The sequence below is a fragment of the Dendrobates tinctorius genome, unplaced genomic scaffold (assembly GCF_039654945.1).
Source record: "Dendrobates tinctorius isolate UK_male_01 unplaced genomic scaffold, ASM3965494v1 ptg000196l, whole genome shotgun sequence".
Taxonomy (NCBI): Eukaryota; Metazoa; Chordata; class Amphibia; order Anura; family Dendrobatidae; genus Dendrobates; species Dendrobates tinctorius.
Window position 1 is genome coordinate 24,012,591 of NW_027361863.1, and position 12,339 is coordinate 24,024,929.

At 46.0% G+C, this 12,339-nt stretch overlaps 1 protein-coding gene across 2 annotated transcripts in view; it reads left to right on the forward strand.

Annotated features, from left to right (window-relative positions):
* The window catches only part of SORCS3 (sortilin related VPS10 domain containing receptor 3), an 812,800-nt gene that overhangs the window by 520,173 nt on the left and 280,288 nt on the right, over window positions 1–12,339 (forward strand). For both annotated transcript variants that reach the window (XM_073553075.1, XM_073553076.1), the window contains exon 5: window positions 3,243–3,316. In XM_073553075.1, the coding sequence (XP_073409176.1) occupies window positions 3,243–3,316 (74 nt within the window). The remainder of the gene's footprint in view (window positions 1–3,242; window positions 3,317–12,339) is intronic.

The window sequence follows — 12,339 nt, forward strand, 5'->3', positions numbered from 1 at the left end:
TACAGTGCCCAATGACATTAAGCACAATGGTCGAAGTCACAGAGCCAGACACATTACCACGAAATGTTATGTACATCTCATGTGGCTTCAGTCGAATTCCACTACCACCCTCCGTTACCCTCCCTTCCTTTCAGGTGCACTCTGTGTGCATTTACTCCTCCACCAACCTCCAACTAGCTGTCATTTACCGCCCCCCAGGGCCAGCCATCACCTTATTTGACCACTTCACCACCTGGCTACTTCATTTCCTCTCCACTGATATCCCCACTATCATCTTGGGTGACTTCAACATCCCCATTGACATTTCCCTCTCAGCTGCCACTAAACTTATATCTCTCACTTCCTCCTTCGGCCTCAATCAATGGTCTTCTGCGGCCACTCACAAAGATGGCCACACACTGGACCTCATCTTCACCCGCCTCTGCTTCCTATCTAACCTCTCTAACTCTCCTCTTCCTCTTTCTGACCACAACCTACTTACATTCTCTTCCCTCTTCTCTCCAGTTCCACAATCCCCACCCCACAAACTTGTACACCCTCGCAGAAATCTTAAACACCTCGATCTAGACTCACTGTCTGAATCCCGCCTCCGTCTTGCAGACATAAGTTCCCTGCACAATGTGGATGCCGCTGCTGCTCTATATAACACAATATCTGCAGCTCTGGAATCGGTCACCCCTCTCACACATACCAAAGCTCGCAAAATCAAAAGACAGCCCTGGAACACCAGCCTGACTAAAGAACTGAGGCTGGCTTCCAGGGCTGCTGAGCGGAGCTGGAAAAGATCCCACTCCAACAAGTACTTCATCGCATTCATACTGTCCCTCAATACTTTCAAGGCCACACTCGCTGCAGCAAAACAAGCATACTTCTCATCTCTCATATCCTCCCTGTCACACAACCCTAAATAGTTATTCAACACCTTCAATTCTCTCCTCCGCCCCCGAGCACCTCCTCCATCTCTACTCATCTAAGCTGAAGACTTTGCCTCATTTTTCAAGCAGAAGATTGATAACATCCGAGACAGTTTTGGTTGACAACCCCCAGAGCCCTTCCCACTAACTGCCCAGCCCTCCTCCTCCAAAACCAACTTCTCCACCATTACAGAAGATCCACTCTCCACTCTACTCTCAAGATTACCTGTGCACTTGATCCGATCACATACCACTTCATCCCAAACATCACAACAGTCTTCATTCCAACCCTATCTCTTCAACCTATATCACTAACAATTGGCGTTTTCCCCTCAAGCTTTAAACATGTCTCAATCACACCTATCCTCAAAAAGCCCTCTCTTAATCCCTTTTGACCCATCATCTGTATCTAGCTATCACCCTATATCACTTCTCACCTATGCCTCAAAACTACTGGAACAACACGTCCATCTTGAACTGTCCACCCACCTCTCTTCCTGCTCCCTCTTCATCCTCTTACAATCCGGCTTCCGGCCACACCACTCCACTGAAACTGCCCTAAGTAAGGTCACCAATGACCTACTAGCCGCCAAGGCCAAGCGACACTACTCTGTCCTCCTCCTCCTGGACCTGTCCTCTGCCTTTGACAAAGTGGACCATTCCCTATTACTAAAGACCCTCTCATCTCTTGGTATCACAGACTTGGCCCTATCTTGGATTGCGTCATACCTAGCAGACCGGACATTCAGCGTCTCCCATTCGCACACCACCTCCTCACCGCGCCCCCTATCCGTCGGAGTCCCGCAAGGTTCAGTCCTAGGGCCCCTGCTCTTCTCCGTTTACACCTTCGGCCTCGGACAGCTCATAGAATCTCATGGCTTTCAGTATCATCTCTATGCTGATGACACACAGATCTACATCTTTGGACCAGATATCACCTCCCTACTAACCAGAATCCCTCAATGTCTGTCCACTATTTCATCCTTCTTCTCTACTAGATTTCTAAAACTTAATATGGACAAAACAGAATTCATCATCTTTCCCCCATCTCACTCGACCCCCTTAACGAACCTATCCATTCAAGTAAACGGCTGCCCATTCTCCCCAGTCCCACAGGCTCGCTGCCTCGGGGTAATCCTTGACACTGATCTCTCTTTCAAACCACATATCCAAGCCATTTTCACTTCCTGCCGACTTCAACTTAAAAGCATTTCACGGATCCGTACATTCCTCAACCAAGAATCTGCAAAAACCTTAGTCCATGCCCTCATCATCTCCCACCTTGATTACTGCAACCTCCTGCTCTGTGTCCTCCTACCTAACACTCTCGCACCCCTCCAATCTGTTCTAAACTCTGCTGCCCGACTAATCCACCTGTCCCCTGCTATTCCCCGGCCTCTCCCCTCTGTCAATCCCTGCACTGGCTCCCAATTACCCAAAGACTGCAGTTCAAAACCCTAACCATGACATACAAAGCCATCCACAACCTGTGTCCTCCATACATCTGTGACCTCGTCTCCCAGTACTACACGCAACCTCTGATCCTCACAAGATCTCCTTCTGTACTCTCCTCTTATCTCTTCTTCCCACAATCGCATACAAGATTTCTCCCGCGCATCCCCTCTACTCTTGAACTCTCTACCACAACATATCAGACTCTCGCCTACCATGGAAACCTTCAAAAAGAACCTGAAGACCGACTTCTTCCGACAAGCCTACAACCTGCAGTAACCACCGATCCACCAAACCGCTGCACGGCCAGCTCTACCCTCGCCTACTGTATTATCACCCATCCCCTGTAAACTGTGATCCCTCGCGGGCAGGATCCTCTCTCTCCTGTACCAGTCGTGACTTGTATTGTTTAAGATTACTGTACTTGTATGTATTATGTATACCCCTCCTCACTTTAAGTGCCATGGAATAAATGGCGCAATAATAATAATAATAATAATAATAATAATAATAATAATGTGGCTATATATTGTGCTGTGCTGTGGTATATACTTGCAGTTTATGGCAAATACACATTCACATTCAGTGATAGATTCTGATATCTGCTGGCAATGATGGACTTATTATTGGTGGGACTGATGGAGATGATGTAATATATGCCGAACATACTAATGTTATGTATCCTGAGCTGACATTGGTTACGCGTACTGTGTGGCAATGTAGTTTATGTACACCGTATGGAAATAATACGGTAGTTATGAATACAGTATAGGAGCAGATTTACGTGTACTCTGTGGTCATTTTATTTATTGTATGTCTATGGTTTGTCAATAATGATAGTAATATTGTTTCTCATCTTTATCTGTCTGTTTGCAGTTGTACAGCTCAATGGACTTTGGAAGAAGATGGCATCTAATGCACGAGAGGATAACCCCAAATAGATTCTACTGGTAGGTTCATCCTAATCATATTATTAAACAGCCACAGTATGAAATTCTACCATTAAGTATTTTGATTAAATGTTCTCTGCGAAATACTATATTTATATATTACTTTCCATAAGGAGCAGCGTTTTTTTCTTCCTGCATTCATTATAACCCCTGCTGTGTAATTTATAAGAAGAGAGAAGGAAGGAAGGAAGGTGACAGATGCTTTTATACAGTGCATCTGGCTTACTATAAAATAGTTTTGACTTTTCCATTTCATTTTCATGTAAAAAAATAACTACGATAATACTGCCTCCTATACACAGGAATATAACTACTATAATACTGTCCGCTATGTACAGTGTGGTGTAGTGACCACTATGTCCGCTAGGGGGCGCTGTGTGGATGTCCGAGGAGAGAGGATGAATGGCAGAGTCATGAATGACCATTATGTATCTCAAGGTGGGTGGCCTTGAGATGGAGACTGATGTGTGTATTGATCTGCAGTGATATTACTGAGGTGTTGTTTCAATGTGTCAGGGAGAAGTCTCCAGGTAACTAGGGAGATGGGCAGACCTAGTTACCTACAAACCCACCCAAGGGGTGTGTTTAGTACACTATAGTAAAAGACTGTGAGTGGGTCAAGGACCTGTGATGAGGTCAGTCATGTGACCCGGTTGGCGTGGCTACGGACCATATATGGTGGCCAGGGTAGGTCACAGGTGGTGAATGCAGGGACCTGGTTGGTCCAGAGTGGAAGGTCCCGCTAGGAGAGGTGTCTCCTGGCTCACAGCATGTGAAGTGTCTGTGAGCAATGGCGATGTGTGCCTGAGAGTTCCCTGGAGGGAACGAACATGTGCGGGATGGTGAAGCCGCATGAGGAACCCTGACGGGTGAGATAACACTGAGGCTGAAGAGCCTGCGCAATGGACATTTGCATAACCTATGTGAGTACAGGATAACCAGAGTGAAGGTCTGTAATGGACGCTAAGCTGTTGTATATTGCTGCTGTGGGTTTATGATGGAGGAATAAACCGCATGGACTATGTTATGGTTTTATGAAAACCTGGTGCCGGATGTGTTTTATTTGCTGCCAAGCGAGTGATCCCCTAACTGAATGACAGCGCTACCTCACAAATGGTGGAGAAAGCTATGGGCAATGTTGTAGCCTTGTTGCTAGGAGCAACGGAAGAAGACTGCAAAGTTTCGGTTGCTAAGGGCAACGGTTTCCAAAGGCACATGTTGCAGTGCTGGCAACGCTGAGCCAGGAGGGCTGACGGTTGGGTAAGCCACTGCCTGGCTGTGGTTCTGGAACCGTGGGGCGGCCTAGTGAGTAAGGCACTGTCTGGATCGGTGAGCCCAGTGCGGCCGGTTCCCCAGGAGAAAGAGACTGTTGATTGCTAGGGTGCCTCTGCGTATAAGAGGTACCTGAGGACCTGTGTGGTCGACACAGGTAACGGACAGGTGTTCGTTGTTGTACTGACCTGGGTCAGTGAGCAAGGTCCTGGAGGGTCAGTGTTGGGAGGTTCTGGGAGAAGGATCGGATCCCTGAAGCACGTGGTATGACTTTGGACCTGGTGAGGCGTGAATGTTGGACAGTCTCAGGCGGAGACTGATGTCCTGAATAGCACCCGCTGAGTCCTGGACCTGGTGAGGCCGGTGTGTTGGGAAACCTTGGGAGGAGGGTCAGCTCCCTGAATAGCACCCGGTGCGCCCTGTGTGTTGGACGGTCTCAGGTGGAGACAGGAGCGTCCTGAGTAGCACACAGTCAGGACACGTGTTTGTGTGGTGTTTTTTTTTCTCTTCTCAACTCAGCCTGCGGTGGCTCAGTGGGAGTCAAGAAGGGGACAAGCGGCTTCCGGTAACTCGGTGGGGTTACGAAGGGGACAAGCGGCTTCCTGTAACTCGGTGGGGTTACGAAGAAGACACCAGCACGTGTGTGTGAACAGCAGCTGGTGGTGTCGGTGATCGGTGACAGCAGGAGCTGTGGTGGTACCAGCAAGGACTTATGTAGTATCGTAAGAGACACAAACTGTGTGGTGTGAACTGTGATCTGAGAAGACCGGTATAGCGGACATGGGGAGATCCCGAAAGGGGTTAGAGTCCCAGAAGGGGGCGGTGACCCAAATCGGGGTGGTAGCCCAAAAGGGGGTGGAGTCCCAAATTGGAGTGGTAACCAAAAAAGAGGTGGAGTCCCAGAGGGGGCGATGACCTAAATTGGGGTGGTAACCCAAAAAGGGTGGAGTCCCAGGAGAGGGCGGCGTCCCAAAGTGGGGTGGTGGTCCAGAAAGGGGCCGAGTTTGAAGAATTGACAGCACTGGGTACCTCAGTGGATATGTCTGGGGAACCACAGTGTGTGTATGACTTGCTCAGAATGTGGGATAGTCTTTCCGGATAGTAACGATGGGCCGCAGGTGTGTACTGTGATGTTGCACCGGAAAAGAGTCTCTGGTCAGCTGGACTCAAAGAGTCAGGTGACTCTGACAGGAACTTCGCTCACTTTCTGGTTGACTGAGAAAATGGTACAGGTTCGCTGTAAACATGGAGTCATGGTGAACTATGGGGTAGACAGAGTAATGTTTGACCCGTCCCATAGCGTTGAGTGCCAAGGGAGCGGGATACCACGGGACTTAGTCTATGGCTTGGAGAGGGGACGGGACTTTGTTTTGTTTGATGACGTAGGGTCGGATGATGGATACGTTTCAACTGTGGGGCCAGCAGACACTGAGACAGTGACGCCTCCTAAAGTGGACAGGTCAGAGGTAGAACAGACCGGAAGAAAAGGTACATCTGCCCAACTTACGTACCTGACGTCTCGTGACATGACGGATGGTGGGCTGGGAGATGAGACGACTTGACGAGACACATTGGTGGACGGTAACTGGAGGGTTCACTCAACTCATAGGACTGACCCAGTGGTACCCTTTGACAATATAATTAAAGAGGTAGTGGTGCAACACATGCTAGCCAAAAGAGAACAAGATCATGAGATACAGTTAATAAAAGAGACAGTGGAAGAACATGTCAAACGAGAAAGAATCTTGAGACAGCTGGCCGAGCGCAAGGTGGATGGGCTCGAGAAAGAAATCTTGCAGCTCAGAGGTCACCTGTCCACCTGGCAAAGTGTGACCAAGGACCTTAAGGAAGAGATGGAAGAACTTAGAGGAGTAGTAAAAGGTCTTCTGTGGGAGAAGAAGTTGGACGAGGACGTACCGCGGGTGAGCGCGAGTGACAACAAGACGGAACTGGCAGTATCCATCGTGGCCAAGGGTCATGAAGAGATCAAATCGTGTGAAGTTTGTGAGTTAAGAACTGAAGAAGACAGTCACCCGGTCGGGTCAACTGTAGTGAGGGAAATGTCCATTGTAAAGCCAGAGTCTTCAGTCCAGGAAGAGAGCCAGACCACGACCTTCCAGTCTGTGATTGATGTGCCAGAAGACATGCAAGAAGCCTGTGCTGAGGAAGGTGTGCATGAGGCTTTCAAAGAGGCAGTCAAAGCATGTAAGGTGCACTGGGCACCTGAGACTCGACAGTTGGTGATAGTATCAGCCAGAGAAGATACATCAAACCGAGTAGCTGTCCTGAAAGAGATGCAACTACAATGTCTACACGCCAAACAACTGGTCAGGCGGAGTAATGTGAAGGCTGCTCGGCGCCTAGAGTCAGCAAGGGAGGCTATGGATCGGCTGGGTTTGCGGAAAGATGTGGTTCCGTTACCCAAAGCTCTGATTGGGAGAATCATTGGAAGATCCGGGAAGGTAATGCAAGACCTTGTCAATATCTCCGGTGTGGTGAGGGTGAGGATCCCTCCTGATGATGAAGACCAGGTATCCAGTGCAGAGGGTAGGATTCCCGTCCTGGTGGTTGGCTCCGTGGAAAGCCTGAGAAACTTTCTGATGCTCTTGGAGTATCGAGTGGGGTACCTGCAAGAAATTTAGCAGTTGAGGCTGGACCGTCGGCGAATCAATAAAGAAGTGCGGAATACCAGGTGGCGGCAGCCTTCAACCCAAGATGTAAGGACCCGAAGGGTTCCGCCAAGTAGTGACATGGCAGGTGGCCGAAGAATGTCAGCAAGTGGCAGTTCGACGGGCCGTACGAGGCTGAGAGACCTTAGTTCCTGTGAGACGCTGAATGGGTCAGACTCAGGCCAGACAGTAGGCTCGATCAAGACTTATGACCGCACCAACCGTGAGAGCGAGTCAGTGAGAGAAAGGAGTGTGGTGACTAAACAGTGTCTGATGATACAGACAGACTGTGACTGGAGGGCCAAAGATCAGGGCCGATATTCTGACTGCTGGGGGCGGGGGAGGCCTAACGCAGAGATGAGGCCGTATGACAGATAGAGACGGTTCTCTCGACCTGTGGGCAAGGTGTAATGAGTGCCCGGTCTCGAGATCTTGGGGTTATGCTGTGTGTTCAACCCACAGGTTTGAACAAAGGGGGAGGTATGTGGTGTAGTGACTACTGTGTCCGCTAGGGGGTGCTGTGTGGATGTCCGAGGAGAGAGGATGAATGGCAGAGTCATGAATGACCATTATGTATCTCAAGGTGGGTGGCCTTGAGATGGAGACTGATGTGTGTATTGATCAGCAGTGATATTGCTGAGGTGTTGTTTCAATGTGTCAGGGAGAAGTCTCCAGGTAACTAGGGAGATGGGCAGACCTAGTTACCTACAAACCCACCCAAGGGGTGAGTTTAGTACACTATAGTAAAAGACTGTGAGTGGGTCAAGGACCTGTGATGAGTTCATATTCATGTGACCCGGTGGGCGTGGCTATGGACCATATATGATGGCCAGGGTAGGTCACAGGTGGTGAATGCAGGGACCTGGTTGGTCCAGAGCGGAAGGTCCCGCTAGGAGAGGTGTCTCCTGGCTCACAGCATGTGAGGTGGCTGTGAGCAATGGCGATGTGTGCCTGAGAGTTCCCTGGAGGGAACAAACGTGTGCGGGATGGTGAAGCCGCATGAGGAACCCTGACGGGTGAGATAACACTGAGGCTGAAGAGCCTGCGCAATGGACATTTGCATAACCTGTATGAGTACAGTAAAACCAGAGTGAACCTCTGTAATGGACGCTAAGCAGTTGTATATTGTTGCTGTGGGTTTATGATGGAGGAATAAACCGCATGGACTATGTTATGGTTTATGAAAACCCGGTGCCGGATGTGTTTTATTCGCTACCAAGCGAGTGATCCCCTAACTGAATGACAGCGCTACCTCGCAACAGGAATATAACTACTATAATACTGAGTAAAAAAAGAGAGAAGCCAGCGCTGCTTGTGGTCAGAACGCAATACATAAAGTGCATATGCACAGATTAATTTCTAACTATATTCAAAATGAGATATTTGGCAAAAAATTGATCAATCATTTGAGCCACCCCGCCGCGCCAAGGCAATCTCATGTGGGGCAGTCCTACTCTGCGTTTTTTATATATATATATATATATATATATATATACATACACAGTGGGGCAAAAAGGTATTTAGTCAGTCAGCAATAGTGCAAGTTCCACCACTTAAAAAGATGAGAGGCGTCTGTAATTTACATCATAGGTAGACCTCAACTATGGGAGACAAACTGAGAAAAAAAAATCCAGAAAATCACATTGTCTGTTTTTTTTTCATTTTATTTGCATATTATGGTGGAAAATAAGTATTTGGTCAGAAACAAGCAATCAAGATTTCTGGCTCTCACAGACCTGTAACTTCTTCTTTAAGAGTCTCCTCTTTCCTCCACTCATTACCTGTAGTAATGGCACCTGTTTAAACTTGTTATCAGTATAAAAAGACACCTGTGCACACCCTCAAACAGTCTGACTCCAAACTCCACTATGGTGAAGACCAAAGAGCTGTCAAAGGACACCAGAAACAAAATTGTAGCCCTGCACCAGGCTGGGAAGACTGAATCTGCAATAGCCAACCAGCTTGGAGTGAAGAAATCAACTGTGGGAGCAATAATTAGAAAATGGAAGACATACAAGACCACTGATAATCTCCCTCGATCTGGTGCTCCACGCAAAATCCCACCCCGTGGGGTCAGAATGATCACAAGAACGGTGAGCAAAAATCCCAGAACCACGCGGGGGGACCTAGTGAATGAACTGCAGAGAGCTGGGACCAATGTAACAAGGCCTACCATAAGTAACACACTACGCCACCATGGACTCAGATCCTGCAGTGCCAGACGTGTCCCACTGCTTAAGCCTGTACATGTCCGGGCCCGTCTGAAGTTTGCTAGAGAGCATTTGGATGATCCAGAGGAGTTTTGGGAGAATGTCCTATGGTCTGATGAAACCAAACTGGAACTGTTTGGTAGAAACACAACTTGTCGTGTTGGGAGGAAAAAGAATACTGAGTTGCATCCATCAAACACCATACCTACTGTAAAGCATGGTGGTGGAAACATCATGCTTTGGGGCTGTTTCTCTGCAAAGGGGCCAAGACGACTGATCCGGGTACATGAAAGAATGAATGGGGCCATGTATCGTGAGATTTTGAGTGCAAACCTCCTTCCATCAGCAAGGGCATTGAAGATGAAACGTGGCTGGGTCTTTCAACATGACAATGATCCTAAGCACACCACCAGGGCAACGAAGGAGTGGCTTCGTAAGAAGCATTTCAAGGTCCTGGAGTGGCCTAGCCAGTCTCCAGATCTCAACCCTATAGAAAACCTTTGGAGGGAGTTGAAAGTCCGTGTTGCCAAGCGAAAAGCCAAAAACATCACTGCTCTAGAGGAGATCTGCATGGAGGAATGGGCCAACATACCAACAACAGTGTGTGGCAACCTTGTGAAGACTTACAGAAAACGTTTGACCTCTGTCATTGCCAACAAAGGATATATCACAAAGTATTGAGATGAAATTTTGTTTCTGACCAAATACTTATTTTCCACCATAATATGCAAATAAAATGAAAAAAAAACAGACAATGTGATTTTCTGGATTTTTTTTTCTCAGTTTGTCTCCCATAGTTGAGGTCTACCTATGATGTAAATTACAGACGCCTCTCATCTTTTTAAGTGGTGGAACTTGCACTATTGCTGACTGACTAAATACTTTTTTGCCCCACTGTATATATATATATAATATTTATATGTTTGCTGGTCAGGCAGGTGTGGAGGTTAAACCTGAGATGTCTATATCCAGACCTGTTTGGCCTTTATCTGCATTTGCTCTTTCTGGCTCCATGGGAGTGATCCAGGAATGTTTCAGGTATAGATTGTATTTAATATGGTCTTGCTTTTAATGCATTTAGGAGGCCGGAATTGTCACAGCAAATATAAAAAACGCAGAGTAGGAGGTGGCTTAAATGATTTATCAATTTTTTGCCAAATATCTCATTTTGAATACAGTTAGAAATTAATATGTGCATATGCACTTTATGTATTGTGTTCTGACCACAAGCAGCGCTGGCTTCTCTCTTTTTTTTTTACTATAATACTGCTCCTATGTACAAGAATATAACTACTATAATACTGCTCCTATGTACAAAAATATAACTACTATAATACTGCTCCTATGTACAAGAATATAACTACTATAATACTGCCTCTATGTACAAGAATATAACTACTATAATACTGCCCCCTATGTACAAAAATATAACTACTATAATATTGCTGCCTATGTACAAGAATATAACTACTATAATACTGCTCCCTATGTACAAGAATATAACTACTATAATACTGCCCCTATGTACAAGAATAAAACTACTATAATACTGCTCCTATGTGCAAGAATATTACTACTATAATACTGCCCCCTATGTACAAGAATATCACTACTATAATACTGCTCCTATATACAAGAATATAACTACTATAATACTGCCCCTATGTACAAGAATATAACTACTATAATACTGCCCCTATGTATGAGAACATAACTACTATAATACTTCCCCTATGTACAAGAATATAACTACTATAATAATGCCCCCTATGTACAGGAATATAACTACTATAATACTGCCCCTATGTACAAGAATATAACTACTATAATAATGCCCCCTATGTACAGGAATATAACTACTATAATACTTCCCCTATGTACAAGAATATAACTACTATTATACTGCCCCCTATGTACAAGAATATAACTACTATAATACTGCTCCTATGTACAAGAATATAACTACTATAATACTGTCCCTATGTACAAGAATATAACTACTATAATACTGCTCCTATGTACAAGAATATAACTACTATAATACTGCTCCCTACGTACAAGAATATAACTACTATAATACTGTCCCTATGTGCAAGAATATAACTACTGTAATAGTAATGGCCGAAAGTAACTCGTTAGTGGCTGTGCATTCGCCTTCCATGTGCCAAGATGTTTGCTCCGCTCAGGTGATATCCCTGGGGAGAGGCTATATAAGACATTCGCATATTGCACAGACCATACAGCCCCCTGAGGAAGCCCAACATGCGAAACGCGCATCGGGGTTACGGGAGACAGCACTTGTCATCCCACATGGGTTAGCACTTGTTGGCAGCACTATCCACGGCACTTTATGTATTGCGACAGTCCTGGTCTTCTACCGAGGCATTATATGAGCATGAGGACTATTGTCTGTTGGACATTATCTCTGGCCTCTTTAGGGAGACCTAATTATACCTTGACTAATTGATGTATCATATTTCATTATGGATATCTGCTATTTATGATGTAGTTTTTCCTTGTCCTGTCTTCACCGTGTCCATTCATCCCCTTACTATTCATGGTACTTATTTCTTTGTTATATGTTTGTTATATGAACTTAATCAAACTTTTAAATATTGATTAATACATAGAGTGTTTCTATCTCAACAGTTTTATATAAGTTTTGGGGCATTTAGCTCAACTTTCTTTGTAGGACTCTGTATACACAAACATAACTATTAACAAACAAAAGTTAGTATCTAAAGAAGAATTAAGATAATTTCCTGTGTGTCTCTCTGTAATCTCATGCTATAATGGTAAGAATAGTGAGACACTTTTGGCCTCTGTGGTGCGGTGGATTCTTCTTCCATCGCGTCTCGTTGTTCCTCTCCTC